Below are 25,767 nucleotides of genomic sequence, written 5' to 3'. Positions count from 1 at the left end.
ATGAGACCCATAAAAATATATTTTATAGTGTTGCATTTCACGATCGTAGTCACATGATAACCAATTATGTTTAGCCCATTAATGAAGATATGGATGTCAAAGATATATACTTTCAACAAAATGGTGGCATAAGTCACAACCCGCACACAATTTTCTGCTTTGGCTTTGTTGCGTGTAAAATTTCTTAAAACTAATAACTTAATTTTGATGGTGTGATTTGATCACTAAAGTTATGCAACTTATCACCACTCGACTTTATCACTTCTGGCGTATACTATATGTTGACGCAAAGAAAGGTGAGTTTAATATATTCTTCAAACTCTCAACGTTTTGAAAATTAATTTCTGTTAAGTTATGGTCAGCTATTTCCAAAGTCATCGAAAATTACTTTGAAAGGAACTAGAATTGTACAATGTCCTGCGAAAGATGAACCTAATAGCAAGGTCCAAACATATAAATATGTATAGATACATATAGATATGCAAGGTGCATATAGATATGTGCATTTAGATTCCTGCCGTTAATTTTCTGGGGTTTTAGCTACTCCTCACAACCCTTCTTTCGTATTAAATGTCTGCATAAATCATCTAAAAGTCACTAATTACTTTAATTATAATTCAAATTAATTAATTTTCAAGTGCTTATAAAATGATAATAAAAAAAATTCATTCTAAATAAAATGCATATTTAAATGTAACTTTGGCTTACAAAATTGGCAATTGTTTGTGTAACTTCAAATAAAGGCAAATAAAGTTTGAGTTAAAAACAACATCACCAAATTACAAATAAATAAAGCCAAAAGTGATACTCACTTCCTTGCGACTACTTCTTTTCAAGCTTAACAATAACTTACTCACCCCGGTAAATCGCTAGCGCGTGCTACTTGTGCCCATGATTTTTCGGGAAGCCAACTTGAAGCTGGATTAGGGGGAAGGCTTCCCAAGCCAACGCCTCCAGTTAAGAAGAATAATAAATGCGCTTTATTCACTCTTTCCTTTCGGTGTTGAATGTAACAATTTTTGGATTTGTTGTTTGCATTTTTGTTTAAAAACATTTATTTTCAAAGTAATTGTTATTTATGTTTTTTTTTTTTGTTATTTTGAGTAGTAGAAAGATAGTTTTACGTTATTTGTTGTTTGTTGTTCCAAAGGCATTCAAAAGATGTGTCAGAGTTAGCAGGATTACAGTTGTTGTATTCGTGCAAGCGGCAGAGCAGAGTTGAAAATTAGCAAATGGCAAGTTCCATTTAGATGATTGCAGTTTTATGTTTTTTCATGCAAATGAAATAGGATTAAATGAAAAATTAATAATGATTAAAACAAGATAGAAAACAAGCGCGAAATGAACATTGGTACTACCGAAAAGCAAAAATATTCTAAATTATTTTGGATGTAAAATAACGTAAAGGCATTAACTTGGCTTTAAGTTAATGCGCTTTAGATTATAACAGCACTAAAAATTGTAATGAAAGCATTTGCCTTTCTGACTTACAGTAGCACTAAAATAGGCAATAACACTATAAATTGCTTTAAATATTTAAAACAATATGTGAAGGCACTGAATTTAAAGTGTCAGTTTTGTTTAATATATACTCACGACAGACACCATAATTCCTAAACACATTACCAACGAAATGACCAACTTATGTTTTTCAAATAGCGAACGGCAAACATTTTGATAAATTGATTTGGTGAAGTAATTATTTAAATTATTCAAACGTTCGGATAGTACGTTGGATTTAGCCGCCTTGGCAATTGCTGTTAAAAACAAATTCAGGAACCAACCAAGCGAATATTGATACATTGGATCGATGTTCGCCATTTCACTGATGCAGAAGAACAGAATGGCAGAATGCTTTGCCACTGGTATGTACTGTTGACGTGCAGCATCAATTTCTGCTTCGGTGGTAACGGCTATTACTTGCTTCTCTTGTATTTCCTCAGAAAGTATTTTACTCGATGACAATATATTGATAGCATTTTCATCTTCCAGCACATTGCCCTCAGATTTAGATAAGACCTGTGATGAATGAAAATAAATAAGTATTGATAAAAGATTTTTGTGAGTAAATTTTTTTTATTTAAAATTAAAAAAAAAAAAATTGAGTTTGTATTTTGTTAATAAATAAAATGTTTAACTAAAATGAGTGTAATATCCTAAAATAGAATTTATGAATGTATAAAAAACATACTATAATATTATTCAGTCAAGTATTACTACAATACATCAGTAAACTTTGAGATTTCAATTTAGGCAGAAGTGATTCGTGAAAATTTCGTTTAAGGTTGATTTATTTACTTATTGTGGGAGGGAAGTAGATCAAAAAGGCAACTACAATTATTGGTGGGTCTATAAGGTTCTTTAAAAGGTATATTAAAAATTTTGTAGTTATTTTAAACCAGCATTGCGATGACATCCATTTTCAATACTTTTGTAAAAATAGTAGCTAATAAAGATTACAGTCAAGAGAATCACTATTTCACTATTTGAGTGAATGTAATTGAAGGAGCCGCATTAGTTATGTAATTCCTTTTAATTACTTTTAAGTATTTTTCTGTTACTTTCTGTTTTCTAATTATTGGCAATTGCCAAGTACAAGATTGAGTTTCGTATTTGAATGCTTAATTTTATTTTCATCTTCACAGTTATATCTGCATTTGTTCGCAGCAGAGATGCATCTGTTGTCCCTTTGTTTGATATATCTCTTTTCGTCTGATTCGAAGGGGTTTAGTTTGTGCAGGTGATCTTTATAGCCGTCCACATCCGAGTTTAATATTACATCTATTGAGTAATAACGCATCTTCTTATCTTTTTATTAACTTTCAAAAGGCGACGTAAAAAATCATGAAGTTTTTAAATTTAAATTATATTGAGCACAATTAAACTAATACCGAGGTAGAGGTCTTTATTTGATTTTCATACTTGCAGGATAACTCAAAACACATGAAAGTGATTGCTAACAAAGGTAGTAATAACTTCTAATAAAGGGAAGTTCTCCGTATCGCAAGATTGTTCCTTTTCTGACCACAGGTACATTAATTTTGATCTTGATTTTGCGGTGAACCCTGAATTGAACAGATCATCTAAACCAATAAATAGAAAACATACTGAATGGCATATGTTTCGATCCGACCTTAAGTCCAACTTACAGTTTGTCCCTCCCACCATTCTCAATTGTTCCGATATTGATGGAGCGGTTGACCATATCACATCAGCATTTAGATGCGCTACAAACGCGGCCTGCAAGCTATCGGAATTTAGGGACAAACCCAAACCGCCTTGGTTGAACTTAAACATTGCAGACTTCCGTAAAACCTGCAGAAAGCTGATGCCAAAGCTACAGGAAACTTGGCACCTTATAAAGGAAAATAACCCCATTAGGCGGACTAATAGGGCAGCTTGGAAAAATTTTTGTGGTAACATAGAATCCTCCTCTGAGTCTAGCCGACTGTGTAAAATTCTCAATTCCACTCACAAGGCCCTTGATTGTATCTGGACTCCAAATGGTCAATGGACCAACACCAGTAAGGAAACTCTTGACATTCTTCTGGACTCGCACTTTCCAGGGAGTGTATTCTCTAATGCGGATTATCAAATCAGTTTGCTCCCTCCAAATAATCCCAATACGTTTCAAGTGACCAACACCCAAATCAAGTGGGCCATCCAAACCTTTAAAGCAAATAAATCCCCAGGTCCGGACGGCATCAATCCCGCTAACATTCAACAGGGAGAATTTGTCATCCTTTCCTGGCTTCTAAGCATATACAATAGTTGTCTTAAAGTAATGTATATCCCAAGCTGCTGGAGAGTGGCTTGTGTAGTTTTCATTCCCAAAGCGGGAAAACCAACTCACTGCAGTGAGTGAGATTGGATTATAGACCAATCAGTCTGTCCTCCTTTCTTCTAAAAGTACTGGAGAGGGTTTAGATCTTGATATCTGGAACACTATAAACCCCGTGCTTTTATCTTCATCATAGCATGTATATACTAAAGGCAAGTCTGTCGATACTGCGCTTCATGCACTCATTTCGCAAGTTGACCATTCCATCTCTTTCAGGGAATACACACTTGCCACGAATTCTTAACAGACTATATTTTTTTCGTTTTATAGAAGAGGTGTTGTTCTGGTGTAGTTTGGTTAGAAATCGGTAGCGATGAAAAAAAAGGATACAGTGTTAAAAAATATTTGCGTAGCTCATTGAATGATTATGTTTCATGATAACTCACCGATTGTTCATATAGAATAAGCACATAAACATGACTTTCTTAATATAAACTAATGATATTTATTCCTTTTATTCAAGAAAGTCAAATACTTAAGAAAATAACGAAGAAATGCTTTTATATAATATTTAATTAAATTCTTATCTTCGAGTTTCGAACTCCTTTTCAATGATTTGTTTTTGTTTTCATATTTTTAAACTAATCTAAACCTTCAGTTAAAAATCTGCTACAAAAACTGAAAATACAAAATCAATTTTTCCAGATAATTGAATTGTCAATGCCATAAATTCTGAATTTTGCTATTGCCATCGCGCTGCTACGGTACAATACGCTGGCTTATGAAATTCGTATCAGATATCGATATATTAATAAAAAATAGCATAAAACTAAATTGAGAAACAAACAAAACTTAAAATTTTCTAGTAGAATTTAAAAAAAAATATTAAAAAAAAAAAATAAAAAGGAGTGTATTAAAATGAAAATAGAAAAATTAATTTACAGAAAAAATAAAACGAAAACAAAGCAGTAATTGAATTTCAAAACAAAGCAAAGTGCTTACCTCTAGAATTTGCGATTCGATTGTATATAAAGCATCTCGATTCCTTGCAGACTCAATAATCAGTTGCTCCTTTTTGGCTTGCAAATCAGGACGTTCGCGTGCCACAACATTGGCTAACAATTGTTCGCGCAAACCTTGTTCCGTTATCATGAAATTTATTACCGTTACCTGGAAAAAATATCCAGAATACAACAGGAATGACAAAAATAGTAAAATTTATAATAAAAATAAAAATAAAATTTAGAAAAACGAAATTTGCAGTCTTTCATTTATAGCATAAAAAAATGAAAATAAAGATGTAATGAAAATAAAGTAAACATTCAAAAGGACAAAATTAAAATTGGAAAATGTAACAGCAAAAGAAAATGCTGACAGCAGCAAAATGTTAACAAATTTTCCATATGAACGCGTTCAGTGTAACGAGAGAGAATTCTTCCTCGCACCAAGTTGGCCTCAAGAAAAATTTACATTTTTCGGGAGTAAAATTTTATGCTATTGTCTATATGTATGGTATATATGTTTCTGTGTGTCTACTTTGGTAGAGTTTGACTATCAATCCAAAATGTCGATATTAAAAGTTTTTACTTTGGTTAGGTTTTGTATATATTCGTAAAATCTTATTTTGTATTTTTATTTCTATATTTAACATTCTTATTTTATTGCTCTGTAAACTGCAATTGCAATGTAAACTTACCATAACCATGATTTCAGGCGGATAATGTGGATTACGTAGACAAGTTGTAATGTAAAGCCGAAAATCTGGATTGTATTCTATCATAGTATCACCGGATTTAATAAAGAAGCCACCTTTATGTTTAATAATATTCTTTTCAAGAATTGGTGTTAAATTTGAATCCAAACGTTGACCTGAAATTGAGTGAATACATTTATTCAGTTATAAATGCAGAATAATGTATGAGAAGAATATATTGTTAAGGTAGAATTTAAGCGTTGATTAAGGTAATAATTAAATTATTTCACATTACTAAATTGTGTCATTCAATTTATATTTTAAGCAATTTAGCAAATGTGAAATAACTTATTTTGAATATTTATGTTAAGCTGAGGCAACAACTTGTCTGGAGCAGTGGTGAAATATGCAACGTTGCATTATGCACTGTTAACACTATTCCAATTTATTTGTTGCTGAGGTATTATTAATATTGATAATATTATTGCACAATAAACTTTATGAAAGAAATTGAAACTATAAAGAAATTAATCAATCAATAAAATCTATTCCTTGATTCACGTTAAATACCTAATTCTGCTTTATATAGAGTAAGTTACAAGTGCTTAATTTATAAACAATAAGCAATATTGAATAAGTTATAGTGCTTATTGAATACTATACGAATTAAGGCTTTTCAAATATATATATATGAACATAATTAATAAAATCAATTTAAAAAGTGATACAATGTTACAAATTCTTATACGTGTGTGATAACTTCTTAACACTTATGCTGTGTTTAAGCTGTGATTCTCTGAGATTTAAAGCAGGGATCGAAAATAACAGTTATTTCAAAAATTTTTAAGAAAAACAACACCAACGAAAAGTTGTCTAAATTCATACTTAAGTATATAGTTATCATTCTAACAAATTTCATTCTTAATATGACGTATGATTTTTATATATGAGCATTTTAAAATAAAACACAAAAAAATAATAATTAAATTTGCTTTATATTATATTTATCAAGAATAATTATTATCAAGTGCTTTTTAATTTTGCACGCACAAATAACTCTTGCACTCACTCCGCTTTTTATTTCAAAACACACAAATAACTCTCATTTTTGCCTTAAGAATATAAAACTCAAGAATAACTTTTTTTTCTGAAAACAAAATATAACTCACACTGCGTGCCTGTGATATTTTTAAAAACAAAAATATAAAATGCATTTTGCATGTGAGTTTTGTACGTATTTATTTTAATAGGTATATGAATAACAGTTAAAAGGTGATTTTTATTTTTTAATGATAACTGTTATGGTCGCTGGTTTATAGTATACTGAGCTAGCATTTTTAATATCTAAAATATTTCAAGAAACGTTTCAAATAGATAGCTAGATCTAAGTGTTTTTGAACTATCTAACTTTAAAAAACTTTTCTTAGACCTTAAAAAATAAATTTCAAAAATTGTAAAGTCAATCTTACGACAAGACAATATAAATATAAATATGTAAATAGAATTTAGTAGAAATTCTGGACTCCAGATGAAGCAAAGAACTACGAATTGGATATGCTTTTAAATAGTCTCGAGCAGTGTTAGTTGTGAAATCTAAATTTTTAGTGTTTTTTTTTTCTTTTTATTAAGTCTGAAAAATTATTGTATTAGAAAATTTGAATTTTTTAAAAAATATTTAAGTTATTTAAAGAAGTTATCAAAATCTGGTAAAAAAAGTTCGTGATGAATAAAAATATAGAGAAAAGTCTAAAAAGTATCTGAGCTATTTTTTGGAGATACTTCATTTTAACACCATCTTTCACGGTTAATATTAAAATTGTAACCCTCACTCCTCTTACACACAATGTTTGTGCTTCTTAGACAAACTAATCGATTCTAGTATTTATAACGATCGCAATTTCACAACTAATACTCAATATTCATTTTTACTATACGTATTTATTTGAATTTTCAGTTTTACCTTACTGGGATATATTTTTAATTTTAAAATTTATTTTGTCAGTTTGCTTATTTTACAATATTATAATTTCAGCATTTTAGAAATCATTAATTGTTTAGTGTTGAAAAATAGTTATACTACACTTTACTTAAGTGTCAGTGAAGTGTGCATTATAAAAGTTGCCATTAACACTATATTAAGTATCTTCTTCTGTTAATTGAATAAAATAAAATAAACATTTTTGTTCATTGTCTGAGACTGTAAACAGATTGTTAATTTAAATTAATACAAAAAATAATTAAAAATAAAAACAATATTTGTTTCATAATTTTAATTACTATATACCATATATACCATATATACCATATATACCATATAATTGTCATATATTGGATTATGTATATTGTATTAGCCGGTAGAAATTTTGTTATGTTAGCTTTTTTTTAAATTTATTTTCTCTTATTGTGATCTGTCACTTAAGAATAGACAATTAACAATATTTAAGAGTAAATGACTAAATATTTAAACATTTTGTGGGCTTGAATGGACTGTGCTCAGTAGCACATCCGTCTTCCTTCTGCTAAAATTCTGTACTAATAAAATGGTTAGGATGATATTGAATACGTTTTTTGTGATTTCTAGCTTGGCTTTTTATAACATTCTTAACTACGGGGATGTTAAGATCGCAGTGTATACATTCATTTGTTTTTAATGAGGTATTATTATTTACTCTTAAGACATCCTAGAGATCGCGGTGTATACATTCATTTATTTTTAATGAGTTATTATTATTTACTCTTAAGACAGACCAAAAAAACAAATACGCTTTACTAATATTGAAACTGTGTGTTTTAGTTAAAAATATTTAAATAAAATTTTATTTAATATAAAAACTTAAATAATGAAATAAAAACCGTACCATCAAAAAGGTAATAAAACTCAAGCAGAACCCTTTTGGAAAAGTGAGTTTTCAACAAAAACAATTGAATAAAAACAAATTATGAAGTAGCTACCGTGAACAGACCATCTAAGATTTGTATAATAATATTATATTCTAAGAAATCCTGCAAAACTTTTTACTCTTCACTTCTCTGAAAAAGAAATTCAAACAAAAAAAAATATATATTTCGCTGCAATTTGATTTTGTTAAGTATTCTTTTGTAATTGTTATGAGTTTACAAAATAATTTTGAAGTAAACAAAAAGTGAAAAGATATGAAGCCTTAAAGTTACCATGCTTAATTTAACTTTTCGATATTGTTTGTATTTCTCATTTGAGATTGAGATTGTTTTACTTCTGTTGACTTTTCTCGGCTGAACTGAATTTAATTTGTAGCATATTTAAATTTTTTTTAATTTGATTTCATTTTGATTAGTACTACTTGGTTTATTTTTAATTTTACGCTACATTTTGGATTTAAATGTTTTCTGCTTGATTTCATTAAATCATCAATCTTGAACATTGCTAATTTTAATGGATGACTTCATTCATTTAATAAAATAATAACCACAATAAATAGTACAATATTTACAATAAAAATAAACAAAAAATAAAAAAAATAATAAGTATATAAGTAAACAATAAATAACAAACTAACGAACAATAAATAAAAACGGAAAAATAAACAAGCTACCAAATTGTATTGTGCTCATGGCTCATAGCTCATGGCTCAATAAAAAGTACTCAACCATATTTCATGCGATGAATGTGATGAAATAAATAAATAAATAAATATAAATTTAAATGAAATAGGAAATACTTATGAATTTATTCTGCGTAATCTTACCAACATTCTCAATCAACACCGGATTACCATACGTAATAGCCAATTCGAGTACTTGCATATAGTTGGAATCGGTCTGCTTGATCACTTTTAGGTCATTCTTTTTTTCCATATTCTTTATCCACTTGTTGGCTTGAACTGTTAATTTAAGAGGATGATATGAGTAAATATGTTTGTATGTATGTAAGTTAATGGCATATGTAATCCAACAGTAAAATATTTGACTTTATAGTAAATGTTAGTAAATAAATTGACTTGACGATTTTCTTGAATTATTTTGACTTAGCAAATTGATTTATAAGAAGAGTAAAGTACATTAATGGTACCCTCAGAGAATTAAATTGAAAAAAAATTTAGAATAGCTAAAAGTATTAAAAAGAACACTAGTAATAAAAATGATTATTTTTTTTAGCACGTTTCCACGTTGTTGTTTAAACTTCCTACGTTTTTCTAGATTGTAAAAGAAATAAATTATATAAATTCTTTTAAGTAATGTTTTGAGACTTAGTCGAAAAGTGCTAAAATTGGCATTATCATTTATCAATTATGATAACATTCAATTTTATTTTTCAATAAAAATAGAATAGTATTGAAATTTAACAATTAAAAATAAAAATAAATAATTAATTCAATTATTCTACACCTGGTTTATGATTTCGTTCTAATATAAACATAGTAAGTGAATTTGTAAGTGAACTCTTACAGCAATTTTACAAAACTCCAACTACGAACACATAACTAAAATACTGCTTTGGGCCAGTTAGTTAATGAACACTGACTCTGAGCTTCAAATTTGGCAGGGCAAGAGTTCGATTTGCAGTCTGATAAAATTATTTAGGGATAATTAAATACAAGAATTATTTCCAAGACCACTGATGATGGGTATTTCGCAATATTCGAAACAGCTATATGGTCAGCCAAAAATTCAACTATTAAAATAATATAAAATGAATTTATTTTGTTGTAGTTCACTACTGTTTGAAAAACCTCTTAATAAAAATATTTTAAATTTCAATTAGAATGCATTAAAAAGAAAATATTAAAACTTTTAATAAAAATAAAAACTATACGCTAGAAAGCCGGATACTAAACATGATACAAATAATCTTTTCTTTTTATTTTATATAATATTAAATACATATGCTCTTAAATATAAGAATTCAATTTTAAAATTTTATTTTTAATTTTTAAAACTTCGTTTTGATTCTGTGTTTAAAATGCAGTGTATTAAAGTTTGTATGAAGTAAAATGTTTTTAATATGATTTTTACATTAATATTTTAAATTTAAATTTTTAATTTATGAAACATTTTATGTGCAAAAAAATCTAAAATTAAGATTATACAATAATCTTGGTGATGATGTTAAGAACAAATGTTGTTTAAAAGTACCTGGAAATTTAAATGATATTAGTCTGGTGTCTGGGTCAAGTTAATATAAGTTTAAAAATATTAAAGGAAATTCTATTAGACAGTCATAGTTTGCTAATAGTTTATAGTTTGCAATTAATTTCTATCCTCACCTGTAAACTATTGTGGAAGAACAGAGTCAGTAGAGAGACCAGTACGTTATGTGCATCTGATCTCTAAGTTTAAGTGGTCAAAATTTGATACAACAGAAAACCTACTAAGAGGGGATACATTTCAGGCCATGATTTTTATTATCAATTACTGACAGTTTGGTAGATATGCCCTTCAAAGTAAAAATTCTGAAAAGCGGAAAATTCGCTCCAAGGAAAATTGTAGAAATTTTTAATATGAGGAAAGGAAAAAAGAATGGTACACCTTTTTTTCAGCTGCTCGGCTCTAGTCAGAAGCAGAGCGAATAATTTAGGTAATTATATCTTCAATTATTAGAAATGTCTTACACTCAAATTAAAAACGTCAGTCACGAAATGATTTCATAATTAACAAAGTTATTTCACTATAATAATGTCAAGGTCCCGTGTTAAGTATTGGTTTTACATTGGACTGCCACATTAACCTAACCTAAGTTAATATATGTATATATATATATCCCATGTGAAATGATTTCACATTGCTTTTTATACCATTTCTTTTAAAAATTCTATTTAGAGATTTAGTAAAATATTTAGTTTCACTATTTTTCTATTACTTTGCTTAAATAGAACAAAAACAATTCGTTTATTATTTCTTATTTTTTATAAAGTTACATTTTATTTTATTTTTTTTTGGAAATGCACTCTTAAAATTGTTAAACTGATTTTAAAACTTAATGTTTCATTTTTAGTATAAATTTTAATTCGAAGTCTGTAGGAATTAAATTTATTAACTAAATTTCAGTTGAGAAAATTGCATTAAGCTTATGAGAGCTTTTTCATCAAGCTATGATTTTTAAAACGAAATTATGAAAATATTGCATCATTTCGAGTTAAGTATATTAGAAGTATTGTCGATATACTAATTATCTCAACTACAAGTATGAAAAAACCTAAAATATTGATAAAATATGCAAACATTTTAAAGTTCTTGTGAAAATTAATGTAATCTGTAATTAATATGTATTGTTTTTAATGTATAAAACTAATTAAGCTTTAATACCATATATTCAATAACAATAGTTTGAAATAGTTCTACAACCGTAATTAATTTTGCATTATTAAGTTACATTCTAATTATAGTTTATACTTACCCTGTGGATCTATCATCAGTGAATAACGATTTGAATTCGTTACAATGATACCATTCTCAACAGAAAAATTATCTGCCGGCAAACCAGCCAATGACCAGGCACGTATTTGCATTGGATTGCCCAGTGTAGATGCCAATGAAAATTTTGTTGAACATGGTATATTGAACTTTAGTAGTAACTCATTCCAGTCCTCTACGATATAGACACGATACTACAAAGGAATTTTTAATTAAATAATAGATAAAAATACAAATAATTTTTCATTGTCGGTGTGAAAAATAAAAAGAGCAGACATTTTTTTTAAAAATATTTCATTTTAGTGTGTTTAAAATTTAATATAAAATAAAGAAGAATATTTTATATAAAGCTCTTTAGGCTGCTTATTATAGTCATTCCAGTATATTAACTGCATTTTTAAATAACTGAAAATGTCCTGTGCCTGCAAGTGCTGTGTAGCGCACATAAACCGTTGTTTTAAATAATTTTGCAGTTTATTAAGCGCACGTGAAATATTTCAGTAAACTCTGCAACATATTTTAATATAAATTTTCGCTTAAGCAACTTCATTATAATAGTAAATTATTTAGAATTTAATTTTTGAATTTTTGTATTTTGCATTTTGCATTTTGCATTTTGTATTTTGTATTTTGAATTTATTCACGAGTGTAAATTCGAAAAATAATGCACGCATACTTAGGCGCTTATTACTCTTAAATAATTAAGGATCATTGAACAAAATATTTTTTACGGAAAATTTTGCTTTCCATACAAAGTATGTATATATGCATATAATCCGCAATAAATTGGAAATAATTATAATGTACAAATGCATACATATAAATTGCTATGCAATAGTTTTAACATATTTCTAATATAAGCTATAAATTGAAAAATATTTTAGGTGGAAAATGATAACAATGTTGGCAATTATTTAAAATAAAATTAATATGCATAGGCATTTACAAATGAAAAAACAAAGTTATTCATTAAAAAAATAATTATAAAATAATGTATTAAACTGAAATTTATAATAAACAAATTGGTAAATGCCATCACGTCTACAAATAGTTGCATTAAAACTAATGTTAAATTTGTCTGTTTATAAAAAAGTTTTTAAACACTTTTGACTTTGCAATAAAATGGCTTTCTACTTACTTCTGTTGGGAAAAATCCTAAATATGCTACACAACCTCCTGCAAGCAATACATCTCCAACGATATTATGTATGGATTCGTGTAAATTATGAGCTGCTTCAGACCAGCGGGTTTTTTCACCACCCAAGCCACCAAGCAGTTTTTCAGCTCTAGAAAAAAAAATTTATAAATAAATATATAGTTTTTGATATAAATAAATGCAGATCTGAGGTCAATTATTGATTAGTCTGATGAACAACAATCCAGACAAGGCGTAAAGAGGGGTTTTAAAAATACCTCGAGTTAAGAAAGAGTAAAAGTGCTCAAGTGCACTGGCTCAAATAGATATAAATAAATATAATAAGTAAAAATAAAAAAAACAATATAAATTAAAATAAATATTTACCAATATTTAATTAAGTAAAAATTTTTATTTCATTACTATTTAAAAAACCTTTCTATTAAAACCTAGTTTTTATTAAGAAATAGTTTTTTTTTCATCACAATTGATTTTAAAAATCAAATTAAAAATAAATAACATATTCCTGATTTAAATGGAAGTTAGGTATTTTTTTTTAACAGTTTATTTGCAATTATCTTTATTGTATATGGATCACTCTTTTACAAATTGGACACCTTTTTGACTTCATCACCTTCGATTTGGTTGAAAGTTTTTAAAGGGGTTCCTTTCATAAAATAAGAATACCCGTTTCTCAGGAAATAATTTTGAAATTGGGTACTGAAGACACATTTTTAAACTGCCATATCTTAATCTTTGTAAATATTGATATTTTCATATAATACCAATAATGTGGAAAATATCGGATTGGTAACAAAGCAAAAAAGAAACTGTTTAACATACACTTATTATTAGTATTATGCTATTTTGAAATAGCACTAGATAGTGTGAAAGTTTTTCTATTAAAGCAAACTATTAAATCGAAGGCTGGATATAGTATGTACTAAAAAATTATAAACGATTGCAAATCAGAATAAGTTTTAAGCTGAGTTGAAATGCTGCTTATATATTTTACCTGTTTAGTTTTTTTTCACATGTATCAATATCATCTTCTAGACGTTTCTTTTCACGTGATTTCTCCGCAAAATGGTCATTCAATTTTTGTAATTTATCCAAAATTTCTTGTAATTCAGCACGTTTTGCATTCAAAGTTTCCATTTGAACTGCTAACTCTGATTCAGCTTCAGCTAAAGCCTCCTTTTTAGGAGTAACAATTTTAATTACCTTGTCATAGACATCCATAGCTCGTACCCAGTGGCAAATACCTTCACAAGCAGATGAAGCAGTCCTAATTTTTTCTGGCACAAAATCACGATCAGCAATATATCTAAAAACAGATTAATATATAATATAATAATAATATAATATATAATAACATTGCATTTACATCCGTATTAAGTAGTATGTATAAAAAAAATAAAAAAAAATTATAAAAAAAATTATATTAATAATATCAATTATAAATATATTACTTTTCTCGTATTCTTTTCATAATTGGTCCCGGTATGTTATCTTTATCAAAAGATTTTAATGATTCTAAAAATTTCATATCGCTTAACATACGCAGTGAAGCAGGCCAATAATCTTCAACCATTTTACCCGTAGCATCTGGTTTGCGATCAGGTTTAATGCCTTTCAACACACACACCGCTTCCAGTACCAATTTTACACTGTACGGTGGATTTTTCATTGATTTGACAATACCAATATCGGCTGGTTTAACAGTATTTAAAGCTTCCATTGCTGCTTCAAGTGCTGGAATAGCTTCCTGTAAGTCGCTTTCACAGTCATCCTTAATTGCTTGCGCTGCGGCAGCCGCATCATTAGCAGCTGATTCATCAGCGCCAACTACTTCTTTTTTCTTCTCAGCTTCAGCTGTATCTCTCTCAATTCTCACCATTATGCGTTCAGTTTCCTCAGAGAGTACTTTCAGTTTTGGCTGTAATTCAAACAAATTCTCTTGCATCTCACCAACTTGACCAGCAGCAAAGTCTAACTTTTCCAAACCAGTTGTGTATCTATTACAAATAATATGTCTTTTTTTATAGCATTTAGTAAAAATTTATTTGGTTTATTTACCGATCTCTTAGTTTAGTGGTTTCATGTAATTTGCGTTTATAAAAGATTTTGAATGCTTTGAGCATTTCAAGATAGGAAGCCGGCGTTACATAATTTCGACGTCCTAATTCAATGTAACATCTGTAAATATTTTCATTTAAGTATTTAAATTTTATAATAAAAATATTAAAACTTAGTAATAAATAAAAAATATTTATTAAAAAATCATTTCTATTTAAATTTTTCTATTGTGATACTTACTTTTCGCTAGCATCGCATACTGATTGATTAAAAATTATCACTGCCTTAACTAAATGTTTTTCAAGATCACTTAATTCAACAACTTCTTGAACTTGTTCTTCGTGGTCTGTAGTTTTGGTTGATGCTCTTTCGGCATCCTCTTCATCATCAGCTTCCATTTCCTGACCTAGCTTCAGTGAGGAAACAAAATGTTCAGCAACTCGTTCTAAAGCATCTGGTGGCCATGGCATATACCTATAATAAAAGCATTAATAGTTAGAACTTAAAAAAATGTTGTTTTATATTCAATAACATGGTTTGTATAAATCAGTCTTGAAATTTATTATTTCGAATAGTAAAATGCAGATATGCTGCCTTATAGATAATCCGTTGCATAATTACTTTACGTGCCATACGTTGGTTATACACAACCATATTAACTACTTATAATTATTAGTTTTATAATGGAAGTTCTGGTAATAATGGTACAAGGATTCACTCACATAGGTCTGCTCATGACATCTTTTTGACCACCTTTATCTAGTTTCCAATGCTAACGTTAACATTCTTATTTAGTCAATTGTACCTAGTTTCTACTTTTTAAAGAAGTTATGCGTAAAAGCCCGTTTAATAATATAAAAAGTCCTAAATTGTTTCTTACAAGCTCTCATCTTTAAAGAAACCTTTATTAGAGCCATCTAACCTAATCGCTTGCATACCTACAAGAAAAAGATCTACAGACCGACATCAGGAGATTGGCAGTTTGTTCTTTTGTGACATATTTTTGGCCCCAGTTGACTTGGTATGTAGTAAGTTTGTGTTTCCTATTATGATTTGTATAAGAGGGCAAGTAAATAATGAAAATTAAATGATTATTTTAGCATAAACGGATATAATTTGTAAAAAATATAAAAGAATTAGAAATATAGTGTTGGTACCCAAAATTCCTGTATATGTAAACTTATATATTACTGTGTAATGAGAATTCGAGTTATATTAGTCCAGTTAATTATTTCTACAATATCCAGCAACATCATTGTGTCTCGAAAACTAAATAAGTTGAATATGACTTTTATCGTTTCTTTCAGAGATGATCGGGTCAATATATCTGATTCAGATCTTAACTTTGCGTTTGTTAGTGATTCGCAAATCATATGACTATCCGTGAAAATATAGATTATTCCAATGCACTATTACAATGTGCCCCTTTTCTTTACTACCTAACAGAGCTGCAGAGTCCTGTAAAATTAGGGACTTATAGAAGTCCTATAGAAGTTTGTAGAATTGTCGGGTTAATTCATTTTAATCTAATGAGAGGAGTCGTGCCTTTCTGCGTTGCTTTTAGAAACGCTAATCCTGCTGATTTAGCGCTCTGTGGGTGGGTGTAACTTTAGTTTTGAAAATACTATACTAATTTAGTAATAACTTATTAATAACTTATTATTATTATTATTAAGAGTGTCCGAGAATATACCACACTTTCATTTTTTATTTTTTAAGCAGTATACAAAAATGTGTTTGCGGGAATTAGAGTTTCGTCTCCGTTATCGATTGATATATTTGGAATTATTTGGTCAATATTCATTGAATATGTGTTCATCACAAATAAATCTTATTTTTTATTGATCGATGTTTTTATATTCAATGAATAGCAATCTGCAAAAATAAATTAAATTGTAGTGTACAAAATAATAAAGAAAGAGCAATTTTCTTTCATTTCTTTAGAAATTTATTTTCGAATTAATTAAATTTAGTTAAAATATACTATGCATACTATACTATGCGTAGAACAATATCGATTACTAATTTTAATTAAAATATTATTTTAAATTTGTATGATGGAATGAATATAACTTTCTGATCATTTTAATTAAATAAAGTTTAATATTAATTTCGAACTATGTTTTTTACTTATAAATATTACGAAGTAAATATTTCAAAAAATATTTTTGCAAAGAAATTTTCAAACTTAATTTAACTACGCTTGAGAATTCTTTACAAACGGCAATGAAATATCTTTTAAAAGATTTGTCAAATTTGAAGTGTTGGTTAAATCCCGTTTCACTCGTACATGTAAACGTGCAAAAACTTTTTTATAACATTTGCTTTATATATATATATATATATATATATGTACTTGAACATTTATGTGGTATAAACTTGTTCCGAGCATTATGCTTCCTTATCTAGTTACTTTGACATTTCTTCTTCTCGAGCACATATTCAGTGAGCTGTAAATACAGCTTGCTTCCTGCTAAAATATAAATGCTTGTTGCAATACTTACCAATCAATCGTGCAACAGTTTATCAGTGATGGATACATTCTTAAACGTTCCTTGAAGGATTCACCAATTGGTGAAAAGGCCAATGCCACATGCAATTGCTCACGTATCCTTTCAATGAAGTATGCGTACACTTCACTCGGTGCAGTATCAATAACTTTACCCTGTGCAAAATAAAATGTATGAAGTAGAAAAGTTATTTTTACAAAAATATTGCCAGCAAAAGTAAAATAAAATAATATAAAATAAAATAAAATAATGTTAGGTACGGTAAGGTAAATCAGCATTTAAACTTGCTGTCAATCAAGCAATTTGTGCAATGTACTTGCATTAAATTTACTAGTACGAGGTATGAGTTTGTGGTAGTACTTGAGATAAATATCTAGTACGAGTAAATTGTTGAATTGGGTAAATTGTATAAAAATATAAAAAATACAAGAGCAGCATCATATGAAATGCTGGTAACTAAAATTAAATAAAAATATTATTATAACTCTTTTATAATAAAAGATTGAGTTTACTTATCAAATTGGCCAAAATTTAATATAATTGGTTGTAGCTTCTACTTACCTGTTGTTTGGATATAGTTTGCATATTTTCCATTATTGATGCTTTATCTTCAAGTTGATATAGATTAGGTAGATCACCTGTATTTAATATACCATTGATATCTTCAATGAAACCTTCATCAATTGCCTAAAGAAAGCAAAGGTAATCAGAAAATATAAATTACTCCTGAATATGTATTAGAGAAATAAGTAATTTATATAAAAATCTCAACTTAATAAATTGAATTATTTTTATGATTCTGAACCTTTTCTTATGTTATTAAAAAAATAAAATAATATATAAGTTTAAAGAAGTTTTATTTATTTAAATTGTATTTATATAAATTTACTTACAGTAAGGCTTAGAGAAATTTTAATTATATAAATATTCAATATGGTTTTGCATTGCTTAAAAGCATTACCAATAAATATAAAAAATAAAATTATTTATAACACATTAGGTATAATGTATTCAGAGTAATAAGAGATAACTCAGTCCATAACTTTTATTTAAATACCTAACAGAGTAGTTGAGTTCAGAAAAATAGCAAGACTGATTGTGCTAAGAATATAGGAATATAGTTATCAATAAAAATAATATGGCTTAAAATTATTGAAAACCACTTAAGAAACGGTGAAATCAGTAATATATAACTATTTAATTATTTATTAATTATTTATTATTTTTATTGAATTATTTTTTATTGAATTTTTTTTTAAGTTTTTTTTTTATTTATTTATTTATCTACATTTTGTGGATAAGTACTTGTTTTAGCCATCAATATAGAAAATAGTAGGGTTAAGTAAAATTTTACATATATAACATATTCCACGGTGCTAATATCCAGTGATTAGCCATCATTGTGTTTGGGTATTGTTATTTAACGATATACTAAGGCTTTGTGACCATGATTTAAAGGCCCATTACACAGCATCGTCCGCTGTCAACGGGCGATGTTGTCACTTGCCATTACACGTCTTTCGCTTGCCATGTATCAATTGCTTTCATTAAATGATTATTTAACTGTAGTGTCTTAAGCTTATGGAGGTGTTGTGCAAAAAGATAATAAATTGGTTTGTTCATTTCGTCATTTCGACATTTCGAAGGTATTATCTTCGAGGTTTAGAGATCTATACATGTTTTTAAAAAGTTACAAATAACAAATTCTCGCACTTGTACAAAAGTATATGACGGATTTTCATTAATTGACAGACCTCTTATGTATGGATTTGTATTAGTTTAATAATTAGAAACGTTTAGGTTTTAGTACATATAAAACTATAAAAGATTGAAAATAAAAGTCAACAGGAATTAATGCAGTATTTATCATTTGAAGTGCAGACTTCTAAACTTTAACCAGTTAATATTCAGGTAGTTAGCTTCTATCTTTTTTTCTCTCTTGATGTAATGTTTATATTTTAATAAATTATTTAAAATAAATAAGTCAATGTATACTACTGAAAACAAAAGAAGTAATTTATAAATTATCATTTCCATAAGTTGCTTTAATTTTTTGCAAAGTATAGCCCATGGAGATATTATTTAATATTTAGATAAAATAATTAATTAATTTATATTTCTTTATATCTTTTCATTTAAATTATTATAAATAAATTAAATATTGATAAAAATTTTGAACTACACAACCTGACAACTTTATTTGTGTGTGAATAACATTATCGTCTTGACATCTTCGCCAAAACTATTCTATATATTCTATTCTATATAATCGTATCAATGGATCAATGTAACAAATATGCACATATTGGATGATAGTATCATTGTATAAGACTGCATCAAAGGATGCATTACCAATATTAAAAATAACATAAATCTAATTGCATGTCACAGGTATCAATTTATTATGTCCAAAGTTAGGATTTATGTGCTACAACATCCGTCAGTTCAATAATTTAATTATTATTTTATATATCGCAGTAATGTATTCAATTCATACGTATATCAATAATATTGAGAAGTTTCCATATATTGGAATTTGAATTAATTATTAAGAAGTCCTGATAATGAGAGCCTTTAGAACTAAGAATTGCATCTGTGTATGATGTTTAACTGCAATAAATGGAAATGGTTTTCTTAACCAGCTCATATAGTAGGTGTTGCCTGTGTACTAATACAATAAACATTAAATGGAACATTTGCAAAATTTAGTGAGTAAAATTAATTAAAATCAAATTAAAACTGAAATGATGTATGAAATGATGTATATGTGCGCAAATACAAGCCTTAGATGGCTTACTTGTATGATGCTAATATGCATATCGGTCACTTGTGCATGAACATCGTAGAATACTAATCCATAATAAGTACATTTGTCCCCTTCCAGATATCAAACAAACGACACAGTAACATATCTTTGTACTTGAATTCACATCTAGTCTGTAATACACAGGTGTTATGTGCAACAGTGTAATATTATTTGGGCAGGATGTATAATCAAAGAAATTCTATAAGTTAGTTCACTGATAAAATTAATTATTATTATTGACTGCTGAAGGCAAAGCTAAAGTTAACTGTAGACTTGAGCTACACTCCGGAAAGGACAAATTCATTATAATTTTTAATATTTGCATAAAATTTATTTGTTAATTGCTAAATTGCTTTTAAATGGAAGCACAATCATCGCTCCTCTTTGTACGTATATCTGTAGCCTGGTCATATTCTTATGCATATGCATGATGCATTATATGTAACTCGATTGAAATATCTTGTTAACATCTTGTCTACATGTTTATTTACAATAAGTTCTCAAAAGTTATAAATTATTTCCTTTGCTTAATTTATTTGCATATGAAATGCAGTGTAAAATTAATTTATATTGTTCCATAAATTAAATTGGAGCCTTAAATTCGTTATTGTCAATAAATTTAATAATATTAGTATTGTAAGGGTACGCTCTTTAAATGTACGCTTAAAATATACGTATGTGAATAGATTATTAAGTTTATTAGGTTGTATATACGTGCATATCTGATATTTGCAATCATAGTGTTGTATAGTAACTGTAGTAAATGCCAATGAAAGAAACTTAATTATGACTTCCTTAAATAAACAATGAAAATTTGTTCGTGAAGGGAACTTACACATGTAGGACTTGATTCTCTTGTTATTTTGTGGTAGTCCAAAGTAGGTGTTTAATTAAATTTACTTGTGTGTTGTGTTAATAGTATTACTAATATTCATTCATATCATATTCCTTATAGCAAATTTGCCCAAATTAGGTCAGAAAAGTCAAGAATTTTCTAACAAAAATCGACAGCATCAACCCATTTGGGAAAATTCATTGATAACTTCATTTATTATCATACGAATTGACAGATTCATAATAAACATTAATAATATTGAATGCTTATAATTTAATTTCAGACTAATGAGTTAATAAAATAAGTGAATTAATTAATATGGCACGAAATCAATGTGCTAATAGAACTTAAGCAGTTTATTTATTGAGTGATTTTTGGCGAAGAAAACATAATTCTTATAAAACATAATTCGTCGGTGCTTATTTTTAGTACATATTATTTTATATAAAATGGCACTTAACTCCTTGATAACTAATCTATCAGCTTCCATTATAATTCTATTAACATTTATGTCGAGATATCACTCAAGGAGGATGTACAAATTATATATATAAGCATCCCAAATAAATGTTCAGTAAAAAAGTTTTACATAACACTATAGTGCTATAAGTTTCACTTTTGGTAAATCTTTGTTTTTCAACAGATATGTTAACAAAAATTACCAATTAGAGTAAAGAATATTCAAACGCGATCCATTGGCTACTGGTGTACCTTAAAAAATATACTGTTTGGTGGTGTTTATGGGCTAGGAACATTGCTAAACCATACATTATTAAAAATGAAGACAATCAAAAGTGTCGCCTGTACCAGTGACTTGACCAATGATTAATTTTTATTATATTAGTGAATGTTCTCTGGACCAATTTTGATTTAAACGAGACTGTGCTAGGTGTTATAAGTTAGTTGATAAATCGTTATTAAAACGTGTGCACGATAACTATATTGTCTTTAAAAATCATAAAATCTGGCAAGAATTGATAAATATGGGGCTGTACAGGTTAACAATCATCGTGTGGTTTTATCTTAATTGCAGTAATTTGTGACATGAGTATAATGGAATGCATGGGTGTGTGTGAAGTGGTCAGACTCTGAGGACACCATCCCATTACTGTTTGGAATATTATTAGTAGGAAAATGAGTGAGTTTCACTTTTGGCAGCCGAAAGTATATAGTAATATATAGCTTCAATTAGTACTGGTGGAATTCATGGAGTTCTAATTGGTTGTTTAACGGCGCAGTATTTTAATACTTATATTAGGAACCCAATGGTGTTAAGCTTTCACTTTTAATCACTCTGAATTTCTGTGTTCAGAAATGAATTGTTTACTATTTATTTATTATTAAAAGGAAATGTGAAACTGCGACCATCGGGTCTATTGTGCTCCCTTCATATCTACTTAGCATAGATCGGATGATTTACTGCCAGAAAAAAATTTTTTGCGGAAGTATTAATGGTAATGAATGCAAAATTAGGACGAAATAATTTTATAAAAAAGAAATCAGTTTGCCAATATCAGTGCCATACGGAAAAGTACCATGATAAATGATTTATTTTTTAATATATCGGGAATATCTTTTTGGATGATTTTTGCTCTTAACACTGTTGTGCTACTTGTTTAATTTTTAAGATTTATTATACGACAGGTTTGAATTTCCAATAATGTAGTTGTTACTTGGCGTTTAATATCGTGAGATTTACTGCTGTTTACATTTTTTTGGGAAAGTATAGGAAGCGAGTGGTCGACGTGGATAAGTCAACATAAATTCCTGTTTTAGAAAAAAATATTGAGCGCGTTATTCATAGAATGAAGTAGATTTACGCACAATTGGGTCTTCAAGATGAAGTGTTTAAGATGTATTTCAAAATATATATCTCGTTTATTGAGTTTGTGTTTCTTTGCATTCTATTCTAAACTTCTTAAAAAATACCCTATATACATGATATATACAGATTATAATAAACCCTATATACAGATTATAATCCATGCAGCTGTTTCTTCACAAAAAAATTTATATATATATATATAAGTAAGTTATTTAAATATTTACCTGTGCATCCGAAAATAGAAAAACAGTATGATTTCGATTGAAACTAGAAGTCATTAAAATTTTCTTTAAGTCATCTCTCCAGTCTTGTTGCGTATAAGTTTTTGTGACTTGTACAGTCATTAATTTGCACTCAGCAATACTTGAAGCAAGTCTACAGGAACTGCGCCTACCAGAACCACCCATACCAACCATCAAAATATTACCACGCGGCATTTGCAAAACACGAGACACTCTAGGACATTTGAGACATTATTTTAAAAATGTTTTTAAATTTTTTTAGTTTTATAATACCTTGATATGTGTTCAATAGCAAAACGGAAGAGTACTAAATCCATTGGTGTGCTTGAAAAGTCATTATACTCATGCAAATAGTACGTCATTAGCTTCTCCAATTTATTGTAGTTTTCAACTTCATCATATATGCGAGGATTTGCATCTGGTTCGATGTAATTACCATAGAATAAATTTCTTAAATCGTTATCCGTCAATTTTGCTGACATATCCTCCATACGTTCAGCAAAAGCGGATTCCAAATTGAAACGCAAATAATTCTTACAGGCACCTAATACTATATCCAAAAGGCGGTCACGATCTCGTTGCTCAATCAAACTGGAAAAAGAGGAAATGGAAATAATTTCGTATGCAAATATGAGATATGCTAGCATTTGTGACCAAATTGTTATGATACCAAATTATTTTGTGTGCGCTTACCGATGCATAAACAGGATGTGTTTAGTGGTACTTTTACAGGAAATTTATGTTATTGTACATTTTTATTGGTTGGTTGGAATATATTGTGCATGTACTGCAAACTGCAAACTGCAAACGGCAAACTGCAATATGTGGTGCAATGCAAAGTAATAAAATTTTTGTGAAATGATGTGTAAAATAATTGAATACACACATATTTAAATTGATCCTTTGAAATTTTCGTTGAAAATCAATAATTTGAATAAATGTAAGTGAGCATTCAGTTTACAGTGAAAGGCGTTTATCTGAAACATTTCAGTTCTTTGAGTAATACTTTCATGATAACTTGCCATTCAAACTGAGTTCTTCAAACCATTCAAACCATTTCTTTAAAGTTTGAATCAAAAAGTAAGTTTATATTACAAAATAACTAGAACCATGTCTGCAACAGATACTCAAAATATTCAACATGCATTGTTGCATAGTTGAATGAATTTTTCAGAGAAGAATTTTAAGTTATAGAATTAGTCAATTATTCAGTAAATTTCAATAAAATTGCATATATGTTGATCAAACTAGTACCACATATCTATATTTTAAATGTTATAGTAACAAAATTTTTTTACTGTAATGCCAATAATTGGCATATGTTTTCACTTTTGCATGAAAAATGACTTTGTAAAGAAAGATACAGTTTCACACCCAACAAACTTGTAGTAATATTTAATGCAAAATTTTTGCAAAGATTTCAATGTAAAAATTAAAAAATCAAAAACTATAACAAACAGCCCACCTTATCTGATAAACAAACATTCAAAGTTATTGAAAATCATTAACAGACATTCTTAAATCATCCTAATCCTCTTACGTATATATTGGATATAAACTCCTACTCTTTCAGATGTGAAGAGAAACAATGTGCCTCAATGAAAGTTCCACAAACACGGCTTAATAGATATTTATATACATATGTTATATATAAATCAGTTTCTATTATTGTATAATATTATTGCATTATAATTTAACTTAGTTTTAGATAAATACATTTTGTAATAAAATAAAATTGGGATATTTTAATCTTTTATGCTGAACAGGTCCTAACCGAACAAAAGATATTCCACCTTCGAATGAAAGTTAGAATGTCCGCCGTTGAGGTCCTCCTAATGTCAAAAGGGGAGGGTAGTTCTCGACCTAGTGACCTCCTTCTGGCCCATATTAAGGCTAGGCAGTCACATAGAATGTGACTGGAAGTCTCGTCTGCTTCTAAGGAAAGTCGACAATCTATCTCTTCGGACAGACCCATTTTGTTAAGGTGATAGCGCAGTCAATGGTGACCTGTTAAATATCACACCAGCAACCTGAACTGTGTTCTGCTGAAGAAGGCTACCTTACGGTTACCTTGACTGTAACGCTAGTAGCGACTTTTCCCGGCTGAAAACCATTTATCAATTAGGAACCTAGTTGTAGACCAACTTAATCCACAGTAAGGTTCCGGTCCACAGATTTGAGTGGCAGATATTGACCTCGCAAAATCTCATATGCATGCTTCATAAAAACAGATGTGTATATTGCATAATATATAAATATTCTTTATAAAAATTTGCTTTTCATGATATATATTAAACAACCTTTAAGGTGTGGATTAAAATCATGAACAATCAATAAGACATCGTTTTTATGAACTTAGAATTTTTAAAGGCATTAGATGAAATATTCTTTATTTTAAAGTATATAATATTTAATTAACACAGGAATTTGATTAACTAATTATGGCATAGAAATTTTAAATATAAAGCTTT

At 28.4% G+C, this 25,767-nt stretch overlaps 1 protein-coding gene across 1 annotated transcript in view; it reads right to left on the bottom strand.

Annotated features, from left to right (window-relative positions):
* Positions 1 to 23,943, bottom strand: part of LOC119680217 (dynein heavy chain 3, axonemal-like) — a 34,230-nt gene extending 10,287 nt beyond the window's left edge. Inside the window, exons 1-15 of the mRNA XM_038092929.1 lie at positions 23,570 to 23,943; positions 23,279 to 23,510; positions 18,150 to 18,275; positions 17,583 to 17,743; positions 15,319 to 15,552; positions 15,079 to 15,198; positions 14,472 to 15,017; positions 14,015 to 14,326; positions 13,003 to 13,150; positions 11,848 to 12,058; positions 9,200 to 9,334; positions 5,478 to 5,650; positions 4,784 to 4,951; positions 1,597 to 2,019; positions 858 to 994 (exon numbers count right to left, since the gene is read on the bottom strand). Coding sequence (XP_037948857.1) covers positions 858 to 994; positions 1,597 to 2,019; positions 4,784 to 4,951; positions 5,478 to 5,650; positions 9,200 to 9,334; positions 11,848 to 12,058; positions 13,003 to 13,150; positions 14,015 to 14,326; positions 14,472 to 15,017; positions 15,079 to 15,198; positions 15,319 to 15,552; positions 17,583 to 17,743; positions 18,150 to 18,275; positions 23,279 to 23,510; positions 23,570 to 23,943 — 3,500 coding nt within the window. The remainder of the gene's footprint in view (positions 1 to 857; positions 995 to 1,596; positions 2,020 to 4,783; positions 4,952 to 5,477; positions 5,651 to 9,199; positions 9,335 to 11,847; positions 12,059 to 13,002; positions 13,151 to 14,014; positions 14,327 to 14,471; positions 15,018 to 15,078; positions 15,199 to 15,318; positions 15,553 to 17,582; positions 17,744 to 18,149; positions 18,276 to 23,278; positions 23,511 to 23,569) is intronic.
* Between the last annotated feature and the right edge of the window lie 1,824 nt (positions 23,944 to 25,767).

The sequence above is a fragment of the Teleopsis dalmanni genome, chromosome 1 (assembly GCF_002237135.1).
Source record: "Teleopsis dalmanni isolate 2A chromosome 1, ASM223713v2, whole genome shotgun sequence".
Taxonomy (NCBI): domain Eukaryota; kingdom Metazoa; phylum Arthropoda; class Insecta; order Diptera; family Diopsidae; genus Teleopsis; species Teleopsis dalmanni.
Note: the sequence above shows the minus strand (reverse complement) of the source record. Positions and strands in the feature narration are given on the sequence as shown.